Consider the following 23,566-nt stretch of genomic DNA (forward strand, 5'->3'; position numbering starts at 1 on the left):
GCATCTTGCTTTAATTTGCTTTATCATTTTCTCTGTGTATATTTTTTATGTGCATATAATATTTTCCTGAACCACCTCAGATTGTTAGAGATACTGTGTTCCTTTACCCTGAATACTTCAGTGTGTGTGTGCATCTTAAGGACAAAGACATTCTTTTACGTAATCAGAGCAAAATGATCCAAGCTGAGAAGACTGAGATTGACAGTGTGATCTTATCCGCGGCCATATTCAAATTGCATCAAAGTCCCAGTGGTGTACCTTCCAGCTGTTTTCTCCAGCCTGTGATCTAACTCATGAGCATGCATTTCTGTCTTGTCTCTTCTGTAAGCCGAAGATGTTTGCAAAGATGTTTGTCTTTAAAAAAAAAAAAGATGTTTGTCTTTCTTGTCTTTGAAAGTTTGAAGAAAACAATCCAGGTACTTTCTAGAATGCTCTCCAGTTTGAGTTTATCTGATGTTTCCTCATAATTAGATTCAGGTTGTACATTCTGGCTGGAATTCTGTGTGAATGATGTTATATCCCTGTCAGCATATCATGTCAAGAATCTCATGATTTTGGTTTGTCGCAGTATTGGTGACAATGATAACTCTGATCATTTGGCTAAAGTGGTATCTGCCAGGTTTCTCTTTAATGTTGTAACTCATTGAGTTTTGAGAAGATGTTTTGAGATCATGTATATATCTTATGCCCCATTAAGCTTTTAATTGCTAGTTGTAGGATCCGCTGATGATTTGCCAAATCTATTGTCCCTTTTATATTTTTTTGTTGGCATCCTACTGTAAAGAAGAGCTTTCCTTCCTAGAGGGATGAATTCTGAAAATTGAATTTCTCATCTTTGTATTAGCTTTCAACTTGGTGGGCTTGGCCCCCAGGCTCCTTTCTTTTTATTCTCTCCCATATCCTGTCTGTGTGCTTTGCTGGACATCGGGTGTATAGTGGTGGTTCTTAGGCTTGGGAATAGACCTGGATCTTCGTCCAACTAGCAGCTTACTTGTCACTGGCATGACTGGCACGGCAGGGGGCTAAATGCACGTGGTGTCTGTTCATCAGTGTTTCTCTCAGGGCTGGCTGGGGCTGGGAGTGGGAATGTCATTTTGTCACTAGCTCTCAGGGCTTATGTGAGTAACAGGCAGAGAAAAAAAAAAAACCCCTGTGGGTTCCTTTCCACTGAAAAACTCTAGCTGACCTCTTGTCCAGGTTGCATTTTCCTCAAAGCTGCTCACCCCCTCCCTGTAAGCACAGACACTACACACTTACAGCATATAGCTTCTTGGTGTGCTTGGTTAGCTTTTTCCTGACCAAAACTGAAATCAGCGTGGTCTTGGTGTTGCTTTGGTTATTTTGAGTTAAAGATCTTTTGGTGAGTCCTTAATAAATGCATGGTTTCTGGGGAGCCTCTTCAGTCTTAGCTCAAAAAGGATCTGAGTAGCTTTCAGAATTCTAGATTAGGACCTCTTTAAGATCTGCCTTACATTTCTATTGGTGCAGCTAACTGGGAAAGGAGACATTAAGATGAATTCAGGTTCAAGCGGTGTCAGGGACACAATTGGCAAGAAAAGCAATTTTTTCTTGTGGGTTTAGGTATGCATCTGAGTGGTGTGAAGCAGGGCGATGCTTTTCTAATATTATGGCTCATCTTTTTCCTTTTTTTCTCTCTTTCTTCAGACAGGCTCAGAGCTCAGCCCAGTTGATGGACCTGTTCCAGGTCAGATGGACTCAGGGCCAGTGTACCATGGGGACTCAAGGCAGCTAAGCGCCTCAGGGGCGCCGGTCAATGGTGCTAGAGAACCCGCTGGACCCAGTCTGCTGGGGGCTGGAGGTCCTTGGCGGGTAGACCAGAAGCCCGACTGGGACGCTGCCCCGGGCCCGGCTCACACTGCTCGCCTAGAAGATGCCCACGATCTGGTGGCCTTTTCGGCTGTGGCCGAAGCTGTGTCCTCTTACGGGGCCCTTAGCACCCGGCTCTATGAAACCTTCAACCGTGAGATGAGTCGCGAGGCTGGAAACAACAGCAGGGGAGCCCGGTCAGGGCCCGAGGGCTGCTCTGCTGGCAGCGAAGACCTGGACACGCTGCAGACGGCCCTAGCCCTCGCTCGGCATGGCATGAAGCCCCCCAACTGCAACTGCGATGGCCCAGAGTGCCCTGACTACCTCGAGTGGCTGGAGGGGAAGATCAAGTCTGTGGTCGTGGACGGTGGGGAGGAGCGGCCCAGGCTCCCAGGGACTCTGCCTTCTGCTGAAGCTGGCCTCCCAGTGCCAAGCACCAGGCCACTCCTCAGCTCTGAGGTCCCCCAGATACCTCCCCCAGAGGGCCTGCCCCTGTCCCAGAGTGCCCTGAGCATTGCCAAGGAAAAGAACATCAGCCTGCAGACAGCCATCGCCATCGAGGCCCTCACACAGCTCTCGTCTGCCCTCCCTCAGCCTTCCCACTCCACCTCCCAGGCTTCTTGCCCCCTCCCTGAAGCCTTGTCTCCTCCTGCCACTTTCCGATCTCCCCAGGCCTACCTCCGGGCTCCCTCATGGCCTGTGGTCCCCACTGAAGAGCACGCATCCTTTGCTCCTGACAGCCCTGCCTTCCCTCCAGCAACTCCTAGAACAGAGTTTCCTGAAGCCTGGGGCACCGACACCCCACCAGCAACTCCCCGGAGCTCTTGGCCCATGCCCCGCCCAAGCCCTGACCCCATGGCTGAACTGGAGCAGTTGTTGGGCAGCGCCAGTGATTACATCCAGTCAGTATTCAAGCGGCCTGAGGCCCTGCCCACCAAGCCCAAGGTCAAGGTGGAGGCGCCCTCTTCCTCCCCAGCCCCAGCGCCATCCCCGTCCCCCATGCTCCAGAGGGAGGCTCCTGCGCCATCCACAGAGCCCGACACTCACCAGAAGGCCCAGACCGCCCTGCAGCAGCACCTTCACCATAAGCGCAGTCTCTTCCTGGACCAGGCCCACGAGGCCTCCTTCCCTCCTCCGACAGAGCCTCTTGCTCCAAGCTGGTGGGCCCCACCAAGCTCGCCTGCCCCACGACCTCCAGACAGACCACCCAAGGAGAAGAAGAAGAAGCCCCTAGCACCAGCTGGAGGTCCCACGGGAACCGAGAAGGCCACCCCTGGGATCAAGCCCAGTGTCCGGAAGCCCATTCAGATCAAGAAGTCCAGGCCACGGGAAGCGCAGCCTCTCTTTCTGCCTGTGCGGCAAATTGTCCTGGAAGGGCTAAGGTCCCCAGCCTCTGAGGATGCACAGGCACATCCACCTGCACCAGTTCCTGCTTCCCAGGGCTCTGCTGTCCCCCCGCCCCCAGAACCTTCTCTTGCGCTATTTGCACCTAGTCCCTCTGGGGACAGCCTGCTGCCCCCTACTCAGGAAATGAGATCCCCTAGCCCCATGACGACCCTGCAGCCGGGCTCCACCGGCCCTCTTCCCCCTGCCGATGACAAGCTGGAAGAGCTCATCCGGCAGTTTGAAGCTGAATTTGGGGATAGCTTTGGGCTTCCTGGCCCCCCATCTGTGCCCATTCAGGACCCCGAAAACCAGCCAACATGTCTCCCAGCCCCTGAGAGCCCTTTTTCTACCCGCTCCCCCAAGCAAATCAAGATTGAGTCTTCGGGGGCTGTGACTGTGCTCTCAACCACCTGCTTCCATTCAGAGGAGGGAGGCCAGGAGGCCACACCCACCAAGGCTGAGAACCCCCTCACACCCACCCTCAGTGGCTTCCTGGAGTCACCTCTTAAGTACCTGGACACACCTACCAAGAGTCTGCTGGATACACCTGCAAAGAGAGCCCAGGCCGAGTTCCCCACCTGTGATTGTGTTGGTAAGTCCACCTGTGTGTCGGGCTAGGAAAAGCCTGGTGGGCTTGGGTTTCTAGGCTCACTGTCTTGTCTGGCAGACATTTATCATGTGCCAACCACCCTGCTGGAGCCTGGGGACACAGAGGAGAGTTCACAAGCTATGGGAAAAGACACTGAAGGAAACCGATAGTGATGTTATGTGGTGTGTAGCATATTGCTGGAGGTGGGCGCAGGTGCTTTGTCAAACAGATTGAGGCGAAGGCATCATAGAGCCCTTCCTGTGGGAGATGGTGATTGTGTTGAGGTCTGAGCTTGGTGGCTTTGAGAGGGTGGGGCTTATTTGGATTGTTCTTGGTCTAAGGGGGAGCAAAAAGAGAGGAGTACGTGTGGGGATGAACAAACGGTGGCCTGAGAGGCAAGCAGGGACCAGATCTTACAGAGCCCAACAAGCTGAGGTCAGGAGTTTGACCTGATTTCATAAGTAGGTATAAGTGAACTTCTGAGGGTTTTAAAGCAAGTAATCTGTCACCTTGTGCTTCTCAAAGACTTTGCTGGCTTGTGATGGGGAGAAAAGCTGGTGGGGAAACCTGTAAGAAAGGTGTCATGAGCCAGACGAGAAGTAACAAGGGCCTGACTTGAGAGAGAGTGGGTGGGCAGAGGACCTCTCAGGGAGGGCATGTGGGGTGAGGACAGTCCGGGTCTCTGCCTCGGTGGTGCTGGTCCCTGAGAACATATTTGAAGGAGGGGTGATGAGTTCTGTTTGGACAGGCTGAGAGCCTAGAGCTCTGAGTTGTGGGTTTGGATGTAGTCAGCATCCAGGTGGTGGCTGAGGCTGTGGTATGGGTAAGAGGACTGACGAATTGGTCCGTTTCTGAGCCTTGCCTTCTAGTAAAAAATCAGGACCAGGGCTGCAAGGACTGCTTCTGGGGGCTTCTGTCTTGGGAGGTTACTGATGCCTTGGGAAGTCCCATGTCGACTCTAGGGCTGTGGCTCTCTGCTATTTCTGGACTGTTTCATAAAAGAACACAAAAAAGTGTTTAAGTTGTTGCTCGAAAAGCACATTGATGCTAGTGGGGAGCATGTTGAAATTCTTGAGATTTTATGATACACAAAACAGGTCTTACAAAAAGGCTATACTCTCTATTTGTTAAAATAAATTACTATCAGGTCAATTGGGTAATTCATTGGGATGCTGTGTCCTTGTCAGTAAGGTGGAGCTGGGATGTCTTGCCCACTCTGACTACCCCAGACTCCTGTACTCCAGACAAGGAATCACTTGGGGAACAAGGAAAAGTTGGCTCCAGTGTTTCTATCTGGGGGTAAACAGAGGTGCAGGGTCCTGCCAAACACTCAGGGGTTGTAGCCCCTATTCATTATTGGATCTTAATAATGAGATGACTTCGAGGGCCTCTTTCTCAGCATTTTGGAGGGGCTTGTTCTGATCATGGGATTTGGGCTCTTCCCTTTGTCCTTTTCTCTCCTTGCCCGTCTGCCTTGTACTTAATACATTATTAGGTGGTTCTCCTCCTGCAGTGGAAGACAGAACTTTACATGGTGCCTACACCATAGTTGGTCCTTACTAAATATTTTAATTATTAAATTCAGTTATTTGGATATGGTGCTTGATCATACTAGTTTTTTTTTTAATTTGAATTCTAATTCCATCACTTCCTTGTGAATAAAGTAAAAATGATAGTAGTATCCCCTCACCAGGACTGGTGAAAGATTAAATTAGTTCATATGCATAAAGCACTTCAAACTGTGTCTGACACCTAGTAAGCACTATAAGAGAATTAGTGGTCATGAAGCCTATTGAGTGCAGTAAGGCAAGAGAAAGAAGTAAAAACATACATATTATAAAGGAAGAGAAGTGTTGGCTATCACTTTATTCATCAATCATTTATTACTAGCTCTGTACTACAACTGTAACGGATAAAAATTAGGAAACATGGTTCATCTCTGAAAGAGACTGTGTGATGTGCTTGAAGCGACAACCCAAACCATAAGATACTCAGTCACCCCTTCAGCAGGCATCAGGCATTTGCCTGTACAGTCATATGGATGTGGCTGGATGGTTAAGAGTGTTCTGAATCCCCAGGCTTGGTTGTCATTATGGAAGGTAATGTTTTCTTGTGGAAACTCTTGTTCCACACTGGGTTTTGAAGCCTGCAGTGAGCACAGATGGGGAAAGGCAGAAAGGCAACCACTGCTGCAGCCCCAAGAATGCATGAGCACCGTCCCCTGGGCAGCAGGAGCCAGCTAGATGTAAGGCCGGTAGCACAGGGCTGGGTCTGAACCCTCAGCATCTGCATGCCACCAGAGAGGGCAAGTCTCAGCTTGAAGCCAGCGAGTGGAGGAGCAGATGGAAGAATGTCAGCACCCCACACACCCAGCAATAGCAATGCTGGCAGCTGCTGCCCCTCAGCTGGGGAAGGGCAGGGCAGTGGGCAAGACCCACTACCACCAATCCTTTATTGTTCCAGTTTGTGTCTTATCTGTATCCAATCCTAAACAGGGAATTTGAACCAAACCTACCTCGTGTTGTTAAATGTTAACCTATGGGAATCAGTAGACACAAACAGTACATAAATAATCATCGTGTTGTTAAATGTTATGCTTAGTGGGAACCAGTAGACACAAACAGTACATAAATAATCATCTCACCTATGTGGAAGGAAGGGACTGGGAGGAAATATGTCAATAGTGGCTGTCTCTGTGGTCAGACAGTGGGTGACTTTTCTCATATATGTTTTCTGAACTTTCTATAATGAAATATGTATTTTATAATCAAGAAATGTTTTGAAAGTGTATCCTGGAACAGCTTGGAAGACAGTTTGGTGAAGGCTGGTAACCTTGTGGCAGAAGACTGGAGAGGGAGCTACTGAGAATAAGAAGAATCGTAGGAGTAGTAATAATAACATTGATGAAATACTTGCTCTGTTCCAGGCACTGTGCCAAGTACTCTACAGTTACCACCTCATTTAATCCTCATAACATCTATATGAGGGGGTACTGTCAGTAGTACCATCTTAATGATGAAGGAAGCAAACTTAGATTCAGTCACACATACCCAGGTCCCATATTCAGCATATGACAGAGGTGAGATTTGAACTAGGCAGTTGGACTCTTACCCACCCTACCATAATACTGTGATGGAAATTGTTTAGTTGAGAAATGAATCCTAAGTAAAATAGTGGTATTAAGAGTGAAGAGGGCCAAGGAAGAGGGGATTCACTTGGAAACAGCTTCTTGAGGTGCTGGGGTTCATGTTAGGGAAAGCCATCCTGTTTTCCAGAGGTAGTTGGAGATCCCATTTCTGGACAGTTGCTTCCATCAGCCAGTATGGCAGAACTTGTCTCTGTGAACTCAGGCTCAGGACAAGGGTTAGGAGTAAAGGCTGCTCACTCTGGGATTAATGTCAGATGGGAACCGTCTCATATTCCAGAAACTCATCCCTTCCAACAGTGGTAGGTAGAGAGGTGCAGATTGCAGGTCAGTTTAAGGAAGAATTTTCCATAGAAGGACAGTGAAATTTGGAGACACCATTATGTGCTTATAATAAACAACTTTATAAAAGCATGAAAAGGTTTTATAGCATAGCATAAGAAACAGTATTCAGTGTGATGATTTTTTGCCAAATTGGCACTTTTGACCAATATGGGCTTCACCGGGTAATCAAAATCCCATATGCCAAGAGCACGGTTTTTCCTTGTATAAAGACTGTGAGTTTCTGAAGGTATGGGTGGCATTCATATGGAATTATTCTCCAAATCTTGAAATACTAGAATTAAAGGCACCCTTTGAAACTTCAAAGAAATAAACTCAGAAGATGTGAAAGGAAGTGCTTTTCTCCAAAAGGCAGAATGGTATATATAGGTCTCAGAAAGTCTGGGTGAGCGAGGGGTGCTGTCCAGCAAATGTGGCTAGTAGTAGTGTCTATTGGGTAACTTCAGTCCAGACCACAGTTCTGAATGGGAGACAGAGAGACTTACCTCTGTTTACAATAATAGAAAGTCTACTTCCTGTAGTTTCTATGAGGAGGTATCCCCTCCCCCCACCCCTGCCTCTCATTTAGTTTGAGATGAAGAGGAACTTCATGTGTTTGAAATATTTTTTTTTAGACAATGGAATATTTGGATCCTGCATAAAGGTGGGGAGATCTGACTCTGGGTCAGAACAGAAAGGTATCAGAAAGAAGCTCCTGGAGGAGGTGATGTTTGATGTGAGAAGTTTAATGGATTAATAGGAAAAAGGTAGAGTGTTCCAGGCAAAGGAACATGAAGATTACGGGGGTGAAAAATACATGAAAAACCACATGAAGATGTAGAGTTGAGAAAACCTGGGGAAATGCAAGTAGTTCTGGTGTGACTGGTACACTGGATAAAAGATTGGGAGTGGCCAGACAGAGGAGCTTCAGGGGAAATGGAGACGATACTGAAGGCAGAGAAACCAGTTTGCAAGCTCAGGCGTGGTTCAGGCAAGAAATAATGGGTTCCTGAACTCAGGGAATGACGTTGAGTGGGAAGGAGGAGAGGAGTGGATGGATAAGAGAAAGGTTAGGAAAAAGAGCTAACTGCTGGCTGTAGGAGTAAGGAAGAAGCAGCAGTCCCAGGTGACTCTTGAGATTCCAGACTGGGTGACAGGGTGGACAGTGGTGCCATTCACCTAGATTCAGAATCCTGGGAAGGAAGCAAGTTTGGACATTGAGATATCTGTGGGACCTGGAGGCGTGCATCCAGGTGGGCCCTGCAAGTTGGAGGTCCTAGAGCAAACTGATGGTAGTTGACATTTCAGCTGTGAGCGTTCCATCAGGCTGAATGTGTAGGTCAAGAAGAGGCCCAAGAAGTGAGGATACTAGCTCAAACAGGAGACTGTGAAGGAGATATGAAAGAGATGTGGAAAGAAATTGAGGTGGGGGGAAGGTTAAAGAACCATTGGAGAGGTTGGGAGGGGTGAGAGCCTGGGTCTGAAGAAGGGTCAGAATTTAATGCTGGATTATTCTTTGTCTTCCAAGATTTGTTATATGTGCACTAGTTTCATCGATTAAATCCCAGGTTCCTAAGGAAACAGGGACTGAATGTTATATTCCTAAAACGTGGAAACTGGTACCGAGCACTTGGGTAAATGCTCTTCATATTTTTCGGTTAACTGGGCAACCTTATTCTGCCTCCATATTTAAACTCTACAAAGACATCAGATGAGTTTAGGCATGATCTCCTTCCCTTTAATCTTTGTCATCAGTGAGTGTATCTGTGTAATAAAGGCATTTGTGTCTCTACTACCTGGAGGCCTGGTGCACTGCCTACTGACTCACAGGCAGCTCACCCATGATTTTAGTCAAAAAAAAAAAAAAAAAAAACTCATCTTGCAAACATAATCTAGGGTAGGGCCCAACCATCTTCCTACCCACTGTATGGATTTATGACTGCCGGGAGGCAAGGAGCGAGCAGTTAGTTATTGGCTGTCATGGAAATAGAGTCTAATTATTATATAAGCTTAAGCTGTTTAGCTTGAAGTCCCCTGAAACCACACCAGGAAACAGGTATTTCTCTAGGATTGTTTGGAAAAAGAAGACTGGTACATAAAACCTTTGTGTGATCTTGACACCTATGCATTAATTATACCAGTTATCAGTCGTCTGTATCAATGCATAGAGAGGAGAAATGCCTCGGCTTGTGCTCCCATGTCTATCCCTGGCCATCATATTTACCACTGGGAAAGTGGGGGTGCTTCAGTCTCTGTAGAGAGGGGTGGGAGGAAGATGTGAGGTTCACTTAGAAATTAAGGATCCTTCTTGCTGTTAGGCAGTCATGAGTAGTTTCTTGTGTTTAGTATCTCTTGCTGATAGCAGAAAGGATACATTTCATTCTCTCTTTAGCCTAGTGCAGAAGTAGAACAGAGCATATTTTTCTATCTTAATGAGCATAAAATTAAGTGCATAGGGTGAAGAAAAGCACTTAGAGGTACATAACCAGCATTTTCTCAAAAATCGGATCTTTCTCTCCTGAGCTCTGCCCCAGAGCTTCTGTCTTTTAGGGAGGGAAAATGACTTTTGTCTACTCCAGCTGCTCAAAGCAAGACATAAAATAGATTTTTCTTCAGGGAGAGTTGAGCTGTTCCCTTGCTCTGTCACCTTACCTCCGAAGAATAGGAAGACACACTGCACTGGGCACTAGGAGGAGGATCAGTGACTTACTGGCAAGATAGCAAAAGAATCCTTTCCTAAAAGGAACAACAACAGAAACAAGAGAAAATTCATCAGCTGAAGTTTGGAAATAGCCCCAGTCTTAAACCGTGAATTCCAGGGCTGTCTACTAGCTTAAGATCAGTTGAATTAAAATAAAGAATGATATGGGGTATATAGCTCCCAGTGTTAGGTGAAACAATAGTGGACTCTCAGAGGGACATGAAGCTGGGAGAGAAGGGCTAGAGACTACTCCTCTGGAGGGCATTCTATGTGGACAGTGCGGAATGTCAATGGGCATTCCCTCCTAACTCTAGCTTCTCATGGGGATCAGGTACAGGGTGAGGATGGCCAGAGAGGAGAGACTGGAAACCATATCCTAGGAGCCAGCTTTGTAGCCGAGGGCCAGCAGCACCAAACAAAGGCTATTGTGCACAGAGAAATATTTGCTGAACCACCAAACAAAAATCCTTCAATCTGTGGGACTTTATTTTAACTTGATGTCTTATCAGAGTGACCAGCTCACTCCCATGTGAAGAAATAAACCAAAATCCTAGCATCAGGACAGAGTACAACCCAATCCTCAACACAAACATACATACATGTTTAGAGGTGTTGGCCCCAGCAAACTCTGCCTAAGGATGAAATTTCCTAGTTCTAACAGTCCACAGCCAGCCCTAATTCCTCCCCTGTGCCTTCAGGCTGCTGAACTTTTGAACTAATAGTTGAAACCTCTACACCATCTAGTTCTTTAGCTTAATTCCAAGGGAAGAATTTGAGCAGTGTCCAGGTAAATAGGAATAAGGACATTCCACCCACTGTTTGGGGCAAATATGTAGACCAGTAGCTTTCAACCAGGAGCTCTTTTGCCCTTCTTTTCCCCAGGGGACATTTGGCAATGTGTGAAGACAGCTTTGGTTGTCACAACCGGTGTGGTACTACTGGCATCTAGTGGGTAGAGGCCTGGGATGCTGCTAAGTCTTCTATATTCTTACACAGGGCTTTACAACACAGGGTTATCTGGTCCAAAATATAGTACCAAAGGAGAGAAATCCTGGAGATAAACTTTTCCATGGAAAGATTAATTAATAAGCAAACAAACAAGCCAACATGCAACCCATTCAGATTCTGTGGGAAAAGTGAGGTATTAATATAGTATTTAGAATGAAAACTTTACATTAGAAAAAACAAATTGGAAGAACTGATATATACCATCAAGGAAGTTGAAAAAAAAATTCCCTTTGAAACAGGAGGTGAAAGATGAAGGGTAGAATAAGATTAGAGAAGTCACAGAGGTACAGATTAAATTCCAGAAGGATGCTGTTGTACAAGGCACACACAGCTGCACCAGAAGCTGGAAAAAGCGGAATCAGAGTTACATGAAAAGCAAATCAGTGAGGAAGAGGGACTTGGAGGTCACTGCAAAACAGGAAAAGAAAACAGAAATGGTCCTAGCCAGGGTGGGGAGATAAGGGGACTAGAAGAGGAAGGAAGGAATCCTGTATGCAGATTCACTGTCAGGAATGCTGGCAATGTTCACTGGTGAAGAGCATGAAACAAACTGAGCAAAGGCAAGAGTCAAAGAATAGAAAACTTTGGAAGTGAAAGAAATGAATGAATAAAAATGGCCAAATAATGAGCCTGGCGAACTTACTGAATTTCAAGGATAAAGAATCACTGACAAATGAATTAACTGAAAAATTAAGTCATATATACTCATGTTTTAAGCTTAAAAAATACTTTTAAAAAACGTTCTTTTAATTGAAACACTTATAGGAAGGTATACAAACCTTAAGTATACAACTCAGCCAGTTTTACAAAAGGCACACACTTTTGTAACCACAGTTAGATCAAGAAACAGCTTTTCCAGCACCTCAGAAGCTCCACACCCAGTCACCTACACCTGACTCCCTAAAGCATACTGTAGCTTGCAAACCAAATCTGGCTCTTATCTGTGAGCTAAACACAATTTTTATGTTTTTAAATGGTCCCCCAAAAAATCAAAAGAAGAATAATGTTTTGTAACTCATGGAAATTAGATGAAGTCCAAATTTCAGTATCCATAAGTTTTAATGGAACATAGATGTTCTTGTTTGTTCATGTATTATCTGTGGCTGCTTTTTTTTTTAACTACATCAGCAAGGGTGAGTACTTGCCACAGAGACTACATGCCCTGCAAAGCCTAAAATGCCATCTGGCTCATAACATAGAAAGTTTGCCAACCCCTGTCCTAATGTAGCTACTTTTATGACTTCTAACCACATAATGAGTTTGCCTGTTCTTGAATTTCATATGTATCATATCATAAATACATATGTATTCCTTTATATTCTGACCTGTTCAGTGTTGTGTTTGTGAGATTCATATGTGTGTGTAGCAGTACCTATAGTCCTTCCTTCTTATTGCTACATAGTATTGTGTTTTATGATTATACCACAGTTTATCCATTTGGTCATTGATGATCACTTGGATTATTTCCAATTTGGGAGTTATGAATCATGCTGATATAAAATATTCTTCTCTATGTCTCTTGGAACATGTATGTATACATTTACATATTTCCTTTGGACATATACCCAAGACTGAAATTGTGGTTCAGCTTAGTTGCTACTATTGCAGTTGTGACAGTTTAAACTCCTACCAGCAGTGTCCCATATCCTCACCAGCAAATAGTATCATGGTCTTTCTACCATTGTGGAAGGTGTGACAGGGTTATCTCATCATGGCTTTAATTTGCATTTCCCTCAGGATTAATGAGGTTGAGCACCTTTCATACCTGTTCATATTCTTCTGTACAGTACCCACTCAAGCAATTTGTCTATTTCTCTATTGTGTGTCTGTCTTTTTCTTATTGATTGGCAAGGGTTCTTTATTTTTGGTGGATATGTGTATTGCAGTTCTCGGAATATTAAAAGTTGACCCAGGAATTCTATACCTAGTTAAGTTGCCATTCACACATAAAAGCTTCATTAAAACATTTCCAAATACACAAGAACTCAAATTTTCTAGAGATGAATCAGATAAGTAATGGATTGGAGAACTTATGTATATGATGGGGCTGATAGTGAACACTAAATATATTCAAATGTGAAATCTGCATTTAAATAACTGATCATTGTTTTTCTAAAATGGGGTGATTTATTTACTTATATTTGAAATTGTTTTATATTAAATACCTCTTTGATAACAGAAAAAAAATATGTTCAGAGGATACCCACAAAAAGCAGGAGACAAAGTGAAGGAGGAGGGGGGAGAAATTGTAGGGGTGCTAACTTCTTTCTCTGCAAAAGTACAATTAGCATTACTAAAGACATACTATAGATTTTTCCAGATTACGAGGGGTAGGGAATGGGTAGTAAAAATATAAAACCTGTAAAAAAAAAGACAGGAAAGAAAAAAAACAAGGACACAAGCATGGAAAATATAAAATGACAAGAAACCATGCATATATTATGACAAATATAAAAAGGGGAAACTCGTGTATTGAATTTAAGATGAATAGCATTAAGCAGCACCAAAAAAGGTTAATAAACTTTATTTTACTACAAAAAAACAGAAGCATATATTACTCACTGATTCAGAGTATATACTGCATTCTATAGAACATTACCCCAACCTTGCCAAGTATTGTCATCTGTCTGGCACCATAACCTAGTAAAAGCCTATTGCTACAGAGAAGATACATGTATACACACACATATGTATGTGTGTGTATATATATATATGTATATACACATATAGAAATAACGTGTATATGTATATATAATGAGATGTATTTTCTCAGGTATATGTAAATATATATAATGAGATATATATGGCCTTATGAATATATACACATATACATGAGAATAATAAACTTTGTAAATGTATACTAGTTTTATAACTAAGTGTATTTGATTATAAGTTTAATTTTTTTCCATAGAATATCTTCTCCCTGATAAAATCAAGGAAACGGATCTATCTCCATATTTAAATCTATCTATCTAACATGTTTTTATATATGTAAAATCAGGAAAAGGGATGTAGTTAGAAGAAGCAATGCTTTTAAAGGGCTCCTTGAGCTGCCTTGGAAACTGCTACAAGGGAAGGAATGACTGCTTTTGTTTGAAACTTGGAGCTATGTCTGCCTTTTGGTTTTAGTCGCCTTCCCCAAGAAACCTATCTACTGTCAAGGCTGGCTTGGTTTTGGATCTGTATGTTTTTTCCTAGCTGCTGGAATGGAGTAGCCAGGATTTGGTTTGCCTCTTCTTGAAAATCTCCTTTCTCTACCTTTAGCTGGGTAAGTTTTGAGCTTTTCTGATTTGGGGCAGAAAGTAGTGACGAAAAGCTACATTATGTTCTAGTTCCAGTGCAAGATCCTGCAGTCAACCCATTACTTTGACTTTTCTCCAGACAATAGAAACTGGAATAGAGCCCAGAAGTTCTGGCATATTCTTATATTCTATTTCTTTATACCATGTAGTCTCCTAGCGCCTATAAAGAGCTTTCAGACCACTACTTCCAACACCCACATTCTTTCGTTTTCTTTCCCTAGCCTCCCCTGGTCTCCCCTCTCCCCCACCCCCACTCCATATGCTTCCTTCTGCAGTCCTCTCTGTTTTATGTTCAAAATAGTGTATATTTAGAGCAAGTCCTTTTTAATCCTTTACTTGAAAATATTCATTCATTCATGAAACATTTAAGCATTGACAGGTTGAGAACAGTGCTAGGTGACTCCATCTCAGCTAATCCTCGACAATTCTGTAATGTAGGAACATTATTTTAACTGCTTTTAAGGCTCATAGGGGTTGTGTAACTTGGCCACAGTCATACAATTTGTTTGGCAGAGTCTGGACAGCAGCTGCCTATTGAGTTAGTACTGTGTGCCAAAGACTGCACGGAGCCCTCTGTATAGTTTGCGCAGGAAGGCATGAGGATTAGATTGGGAAGGTAACTCATCACAGTTCCGTAGGTCTCTGCAAAATCCATGTTCTTTCTACTGGGCCATGCTAACAATAAAAATGTGCTGTGATACCTGCCTTGATATTTTTGTTGTACGCAAGGTGCTCTGGGGATCCAGAGGGAAAGTGGACCTGAGAAGTGCCCTGTGGTTTGAGAAGAGGTGGCATTTAAACTAGACCTTAAGAGAGGAGTTTTTCCAGAGAGAAATAAAGGAAGCTGCTGCTGTCAGTGAGGAAACTGGTTTAAAGACACGCAGGGATTGCACAATTGTGTGATAGGAGTTGTGCTGGCCTCTGCAGCATGCAGGGCTGGGAGGTGTACAGAGATGGCTCCCAGGGGTCTTGCAGATTGTGTTTTGGAATTTGAGTTTTGTCTTGTCTAACATGGAGTTATCAGTGGGAAGTGGTGTGATCAGAATTTTGTTGTGGGTGTATAAACTGGTGGAAGTGGGTAGAATAACTTAGGAGAGCTGAGATCAGTTAGACCATGCCAATAATTCAGGCAAGAGCCTGACCCAGGACATTAGTGGGGGATGAAGAGCCTATATGAGCAGAAGCCATAAGAGGCAGGCACGTCCCATCAGTTCATCAGCTGGACTGCAACACACCATTGCAAACCTTTTTGGAGGGATCAAACTATTTTATTGGGGGCCTTCAGGTAAATGTCAAAGGTCTAGGAGTTCAGTGAGATCTAACATCCTCAGCCTGGCTGGGACCTCCCCAGCTTCATAGTGGCCTGAAAGTACTGCAGACCTTTTCTTCCTTGTTTTTATCTTATTTATTATGTTTTTATTATATTTTGAGAGAGAAGGGAGGGGTGCAGAGGAGAGGGAGAGAGAGAATCTTAAGCAGGCTCCATGCCCCATGCAGAGCCCGATGTGGGGCTTGATCTCACAACCCTGAGACCATGACCTGAGCCGAAACCAAGAGCTGAACACTTGCTTAACCAACCAAGAGCCACCCAGGCGCTCTTTCTTGTTAGTTTTTAAAGCCAGGCACACAACTGAACTCATTTTCACACACTTGCTCTTATTCTTAGTGTGGGTAGTGACCCAAACACCATTTTGCTTGCACATAGTGTGTATGTGATGTATGTACACTGATGTACGTCTAATTGAGTGTATACTGACTATAGTATATGACACATGCAATACTGAAATTTGCTTTTCCTTTCCCACTTAAGATATCTGGGAGGGAGATCCCTGGGTGGCGCAGTGGTTTGGCGCCTGCCTTTGGCCCAGGGCGCGATCCTGGGGACCCGGGATCGAGTCCCACGTCGGGCTCCCGGTGCATGGAGCCTGCTTCTCCCTCTGCCTGTGTCTCTGCCTCTCTCTCTCTCTCTGTGACTATCATAAATAAATAAAAATTAAAAAAAAAAAGATATCTGGGAGGTCATTTTCTGTCAATAAAGCTGGAGCTGCCTGATTGGTTTTGATGCTGCTTAGTATTTCATTATATGGATGTGCCATAGTGTCTTTAGAATACATAATGTATCATGATGGACATTGAGATTTCTGATAGTTTACCATTACAAATGATGCAGTGAGTATTCTTGTATATATATATCATTTTGCGCATATCCAGATTTCCAGAAATGAGTTCTTAGAAGATTTGAAATTCTTTGAAATTGCGGAGTCAAATGGACTCATGTGCATTTGCAATTTTAACATCTTGCTAAATTACTTTCTATACTGCTTGTTTTCCTTACTCTCATCAACACAGGACGTTGATGGTGACTCATCTGGAAGTTAAAACTGGGACCTTATTGTAACTTTACAGATGCTTGAGCCATTTGCATTTCCCTTTTTATCCTTTTAAATTTTTCTGAGTTATTGACCTTATTTAGCTACAAAAGCTCTTGATATTTTAAGGAAATTAGCCTTTTGTCTGGTAGTAAGTGCTATAGTTTTTTTTTTTTTTCAGTTAAATTTATCAGGATTTGTATGTGTATGGGGGCTTCAGAATCTCATGTGATACTTAGAGAAGACTTCCTTTTCCAGGATTTTTTAAAAACTTGCATTGTTTTCCTATCAGAACTTGCATAGCTAAATATTTTTGTATTTAAATCTTCCAACTCTTTGGAACACATTTGGGGGTCTTATGTGTAGATCTTATCTACCCAGGTAGACCCTAAACTTTTAAAAGGCAGCAATCAGGTATCTTCCTTTCTTGAATCCCCCATAAACCTGAGCATAAGGTTCTACATAAAAGAAGTATGATAATATTTTTTTACATTTTAAAAGTTGTGAATTTTTATAAAGAGGAAAGTACACAAAACATTCATACACAATTCAAGGAAAATTTACAAAATGAATGCCTGGGTAACCACAACCTAGATAAAGAAATAGGCCATTTCCAGCTCCTCAGAAGTCCCCTGTACACACATCCCAGTCACATTCCTCTCCCATCCTCCAGAGGCAACCACTCTCTTGACTTGTGACAATGATTTTCTTGTTTTTCTTTATAATAAGATTGGAGCTTATAAAAATCACCATTGTTTGTAGGTAAAAAGCCGTTGAATGTCTGCAATTTCATATTCCAACCTAATAATTTTTCCACTTCTGTGTGGGTCTTTAAACAGTATAGTTTAGTTGAGTCTGCTTTTCGATACTCTTTTTTTTTTTTTTTTTTTTAATTTATTTATGATAGTCACAGAGAGAGAGAGAGGCAGAGACATAGGCGGAGGGAGAAGCAGGCTCCATGCACTGGGAGCCTGATATGGGATTCGATCCCGGGTCTCCAGGATCGCGCCCTGGGCCAAAGGCAGGCGCCAAACCGCTGCGTCACCCAGGGATCCCTTCGATACTCTTTAAATGTAGTATCACCATATTTGTTCTTTGCTATGCTTCTTTCCTTTACTCTGATGTTGTGGTATTCATGTTGTTGAAGGTTGTCAATTCTCACTGCTACATAGATCCCATTATACGACTGTGCTACACTTTATTTATCCATCCCACTGTTGCTGGATTATAGGTCTCCAGTTTTGTCTATTACAAGTAACGTAGCTATGAAAATCTTTGTACATGTGTTTTGATGCATGAAACTAAAATTTGTTCTAGGACAGAATCCGCAAAGGAGGGCCCACTGTCTAGTTTTGTTTTTTTTTTTTTTAAATGCCAAATGATATATATCTATTTTTAAGATTTTGTTTATTCATTAGAGACACAAAGAGAGGCAGAGACATTGGCAGAGGGAGAAGCAGGCTCCACGCAGGGGAGCCTGATGGTGGGACTTGATCCCAGGACCCTGGGATCACGCCCTGAGCTAAAGGAAGAGGCTCAACCACTGAGCTACCCAAGCGCCCCTAGTTTTTTATTTTTTAAAGCTTTTAATTTTGAGATGATTTTACATCTACAGAAGAGTAACAAAATTGGTAGAGAGTTTCTGTATACACTTTATCCATCTGCCCCTAATGTAAACATCTTACATGATTATAAATACATTTAAAAATCAGACATTAGGGGATCCCTGGGTGGCGCAGCGGTTTGGCTGCACCTGCCTTTGGCCCAGGGCACGATCCTGGAGACCCGGGATCGAATCCCACATCGGGCTCCCAGTGCATGGAGCCTGCTTCTCCCTCTGCCTAAGTCTCTGCCTCTCTCTCTCTCTCTCTCTGTGACTATCATAAATAAATTTTAAAAAATTTTTAAAAAATCGGACATTAATATTGGTACAATATGATGAACTGCAAACTTTGGATTTCATCAGTGTTTCCACTAATGCCCTTTTACTTTGTTAGGACCAGTGCAGGATACCACATTGCACTTAGTTGTCACATTTCTTTATTTTTTTAAGATTTTATTTATTTATTCATAGAGACAGAGAGAGAGAGAGAGAGAGAGAGACAGGCAGGGGGAGAAGCAGGCTCCATGCAGGGAACCTGACGCAGGACTTGATCCCGGATCTCTGGGATCACGCCTTGGACTGAAAGGCGGCACTAAACCCCTGAGCCACCCAGGCTGCCCCACATTTCTTTAGACATAAAACAAACTTACCAACTATAGTGCAGTATTTGTGTAAAGTTCTTTTTGTTTTCAGTCTTATACCTTAGCTGGTCAAAACTGTTTTCCAAAGCTATTGTTATGTAGTCATTTGGGTCTCATTTTTTTCACTGAGAAAAATTCATTTAAAATTCGCCCCCCAAAAAAATAAATAAAAAATAAAATAAAATAAAATTTGCCCAAGTTGTGTGCATCAATAATTTGTTCCTTAAAAAAAAAAAAAACATTGCAGTGAACATCATATAACGTAAAATAACCATTTTACAGTAAGCATTTCCTTGGCATTTAGTACATTTACAGTGGGCAACCGCCACCTCTGTCTAGTTCCAAAACGTGTTCTTCATCCCAAAACAAAACCCCATGCTTGTTACTCAGCACTCTTTCACCTCTCCTAGCCTCTGGCAGCTGTCTGTTTGCTTTCTTTTTCTGTGGCCTTGCCCATTCTGGATATTTCCTGTGAGCGGGATCATACCGTCTGTAATGGTTTGTGTCTGGCTTCTTTCACACAGCATCATCATTTTGAGGCTCCTCAGCATTGTAGCACATATCAGTACTTCACTTCTTTTTTGTTTGTTTGTTTGTTTGTTTGTTTAAATTGTGGTAAAATATGTATAACAGAAAATTTGCCCTCTTCTCCACTCCTGCCAGCCCTGGTACCCTCCAGTCTAATTTTTATCTCTTTGAATTTGCCTCATCTAGGTATCTCATCTAAATGGAATCATATAATAGTTGTCCTTTTGTGTCTGGCTTATTTCACCCAGCATAATGTTTTCTAGGCTCATCCATGTTGTAGCATGTGTCAGAACCTCCTTCCTTTAAAAAAATTTTTTTTTATTTTTTAAAAGATTTTATTTATTCACGAGAGAGAGAGAGAGGCAGAGACACAGGCAGAGGGAGAAGCAGGCTCCATGCAGGGATCCCAACGTGGGACTCTATCCCGGGTCTCCAGGATCAGGCCCTGGGCTGAGGGTGGCGCTAAAACGCTGAGCCACCCCGGCTGCCCAACCTCATTCCTTTTTATGGTTGGGTGATATTCCATTGTGTGACTACCCCACATTTTGTCCATCTGTTGATGGACATTTGTGTTGTTTTCACCTTTTGGCTCTTGTGAAAAATGCTGCTGTGAAATTGGCATACAGGTATCTGTGTGAGTCATTATTTTTTCATTCTTTTGTGTATATCCCTAGGACTAGAGTGGTTTGCCTACCCCAGTCTAGAATGCAAACAGTGGTAAACTGAATTCCAAAGTGGTTACACCACAATCTTATCAACACTTGATTTCATCAGATTCTTCAGTTTTTGCCAGTATGCCCTGTGTGCCATGATGTTGCACTGTGATTTTAATTTGCACTTCCTGGTTCCTAATGGGATTGAACACATTTTCACATGTTTATAAGCCATTTGAATTTCCTGTTTTATAATGCATCTGTTAATTTTCCTATTGGTGGTTTGCCTTTCTAAATTAATGTTGATGAACCGATGCCTCCAAATAATGTTTACTCTGTGTTTCTGCAGAACAAATAGTGGAGAAAGATGAAGGTCCGTATTATACTCACCTGGGATCTGGCCCCACGGTAGCCTCTATCCGGGAGCTCATGGAGGAGCGGTGAGTGACGCCCAGGTGTCCAAGCAGAGGTGGGCAGTTGTTAAGAGAGTGTGGCATTGAAGCGCCTCTCATTGTCATTGCCTCATACCAGACAACGTACAGGAAGGAAGCCATGATATCCAGACTGTGGAAGGTTGACTATGGGTCTCTCTCTGTCTGTAGGTCTGCCCTCTATATCTACCCCTCCCTTGTTCTTCTCTCTCTCTTGAAATATTTTTATTGATGAAATGTGGTTAAATGACTGTGTCCTATAGTGTTTCCCAAGGTCTGGATTTTCTGCTGGCTTTTCTGCAGTATTGTTCACTGTGTTCTTCTGTCCTCTCTATGGCCTATACATTCACAGTTAGAGCTAAAGACTTCATGGGAATCAGATAATTTTTTCTTTCTTTTTTTCAAAACTACTTCATAGGTGGTATTTTGTACCTTCTCCAGGAGTAACATAAGTCTTATCATTGGCCAGTGGCTGCCTATTCAGGTTGTGTCCTAAGTTGTCCTGACACTGTCCCAGCAGTCTTTGATAGCTTTTTTGATTCCTCATATGGCATTATGTTCTGGGCTTGCATTCTACATTTATCCAAGAAGTCCCAGACTTTTATTGGGGGAACAAGTATTTAGAAAACAAACGCTGGTACTAGGTATGCTCGTTGCTTCTAGGCCATTTCAGTAGAAAGAGCTAAGATGTATATGTAGGGTTTTTATTTTTTGTTATTGATTAGTGATTAAATACATCAGAGTTTACATTAACACTTAGAATTCAAACTCAAAACTACAGGGTTTTTACTTAAGAGCCCTGTTTTATTTATTTTTTTAAAGATTTTATTTATTTATTCATGAGAGACACAGAGAGAGAGAGGCAGAGACACAGGCAGAGGGAGAAGCAGGCTCCATGCAGGAAGCCTGACGTGGGACTTGATCCTGGGCCGAAGGCAGGCACTAAACTGCTGAGCCACCCAGGGATACCCCTGTTTTAGTTTTTAAGCAGCTTGTATAGATAGAAGACTTTAAAGTCTATGTACATGTACATAGCAGGTATTAAATGCTATGAGTTCCGGTGTACAGAAAAGTAAAATAGCTTGGTGATTGAGAGCATGCAAACACTGCATTAGACTAAAAGGTCTAATCCTCGCCCTGTCACTTCCTGCTGAGTCCTTGGGTAAGTTGCTCTGCTTTTCTGTGACTCAGTTTTCTTATCTGCAAAATGGAGATGATAGAAACACACATACATTGTAGGAGAGTTATGATGATAAGTCAAAACAATGTCTGTGCTTGTAAGGAAGGACCATGACCATATACAAGGCACCTATCTCATATATCCATGTACTGATCGAAATTTTATAACATTAGTGTTTTTAATAGCAAAGGCAAAGATTATATAGACCTACATACATGCTTGTACATATGCATACAGATGTGTAGAAGGCTAAGTGGCTTAAAGTTTCCATATTTAGGAACCATATTTTGTCTGATCAGGGGGGCCAAATGAATCCTGTCATTAATGTAGCAGGGAGAACATGATTTTGAACTGAAAAACTGTAATGGCATCCCTGAGTAAATGTAAGATGGATGGAGGACTGTGATCTCCTGTAATGACTCTTAATTGTCCTCTACCATCTGGAAACATTTATATACAAAATAGCCCATCAGAAAAGCATTTGATCAAAGACCCAGTCTGCAAATTCAAGCCTGATTGAAAGGGTACCTCTGAGTCCCTAAGAATGAAGCATTTAAGACAGGGTGTGTGTTGGACATGCATGCCTCCCCGTGTTAGAATGCGTATGCGTTGCAGTGCCAAGGTTGGGGCAACCAGTGTTTTGGTCAATGATTTTTTTTTTTTTGTAAGAAATCTTGATATTCATTGGCAGATTGAGGGCTGAAGGACAATCCAATGTACAAGTTGATCTGGGACAGGTTTTTTTGTGTGTGTTTGTTTCTTGGTAACAATTTTACAAAATTTCTAGACACCTCTTTAAATAACTTTTAGAGAAGAATATGTTTTGTTTTTGTTTTTAAAGACTTTATTTATTTATTCATGAGAGACACAGAGAGAGAGGCAGAGACACAGGCAGAGGGAGAAGCACACTCCTCACAGGAAACCTGATGTAGGACTCGATCTCGAAACTCTGGATCACACCCTGAGCCAAAGGCAGACGCTCAACCACTGAGCTACCCAGGCATCCCAAAGAGTATGTTTTGAAACAAGGATTAGGAGATAGTGATAAAGTTGAGATTTGTCCTTTTTTTCCCTCATTGCTTTAAAAATAACAGCCAACTGTGGATTCTTCAGAAACTGATCCAAGGGAGGAATTCCTTTCAAGACCAGGAATACTTGTGTTTTTCCTCAGCAGCTGGTTTATTTTTATCTTAAGGACCTTGTAAATTATGTAACAGATTGCATTTCCATCTTTGTTAGCTGCTGGTAAGCTTAGAGCCAGATTTGCATACCCCTATTAGGAGCAATGTAATTTCTCATCATTGGCCCATGGGAGCGCCCATCCAGGTTCACTCCTAAAGTCCTTCTGACATGACCCAAAGGAGTCTTCATTAGTTTCGTTTATTTCTCATACGATGAAAGTTTCTAGGCCCATCTCTCAGGAATACATATAAGACCCTACTGTTTGCATTTTGTGTGCCAACATTATGTTCACCTTTTCCCCCTTCACTCTGATTTCATCACCTGTTATTTGTATCTTATAGTCATCTTTTTTAAAAGGTTTCTTGTGGAACAAGGAGAGGAATAAACAGTCAGTGAACATCACTAGGCTGGGAGTCTAGCTTGTGAATGGTCCAGGCTGTCTCTTTCCCTAGACTTCTCCCCCACCGACCCTCTCTCTGCAGGACCACGGTACCACCAGAAGTTGGCCAAAGTCAGGAAAGGGAAGCAAACTGAAATCAAGGAGACGTTGGTGATTTTAGCCTCTCTGGTAAAGATTTCAAAAAAAGAGGGGGAGGTCAAAAGCAAATTCTAAAATATTTCTCCCAACTTATTTATGGGTTCCATTCGTGGGAACCTAAGTCCCCATTGACATAGGTAATTTTAGTCAGATGTTCTTTTT

The 23,566-nt window shown here is 42.9% G+C and overlaps 1 protein-coding gene across 5 annotated transcripts in view; it reads left to right on the plus strand.

The window, feature by feature from the left end:
• The window catches only part of TET3 (tet methylcytosine dioxygenase 3), a 103,057-nt gene that overhangs the window by 53,580 nt on the left and 25,911 nt on the right, over positions 1-23,566 (plus strand). For all 5 annotated transcript variants that reach the window (XM_041756814.1, XM_041756817.1, XM_041756813.1 and 2 more), the window contains 2 exons: positions 1,666-3,805; positions 20,423-20,513. In XM_041756814.1, the coding sequence (XP_041612748.1) occupies positions 1,666-3,805; positions 20,423-20,513 (2,231 nt within the window). The remainder of the gene's footprint in view (positions 1-1,665; positions 3,806-20,422; positions 20,514-23,566) is intronic.

Source organism: Vulpes lagopus, chromosome 5, assembly GCF_018345385.1.
Source record: "Vulpes lagopus strain Blue_001 chromosome 5, ASM1834538v1, whole genome shotgun sequence".
NCBI lineage: Eukaryota > Metazoa > Chordata > Mammalia > Carnivora > Canidae > Vulpes > Vulpes lagopus.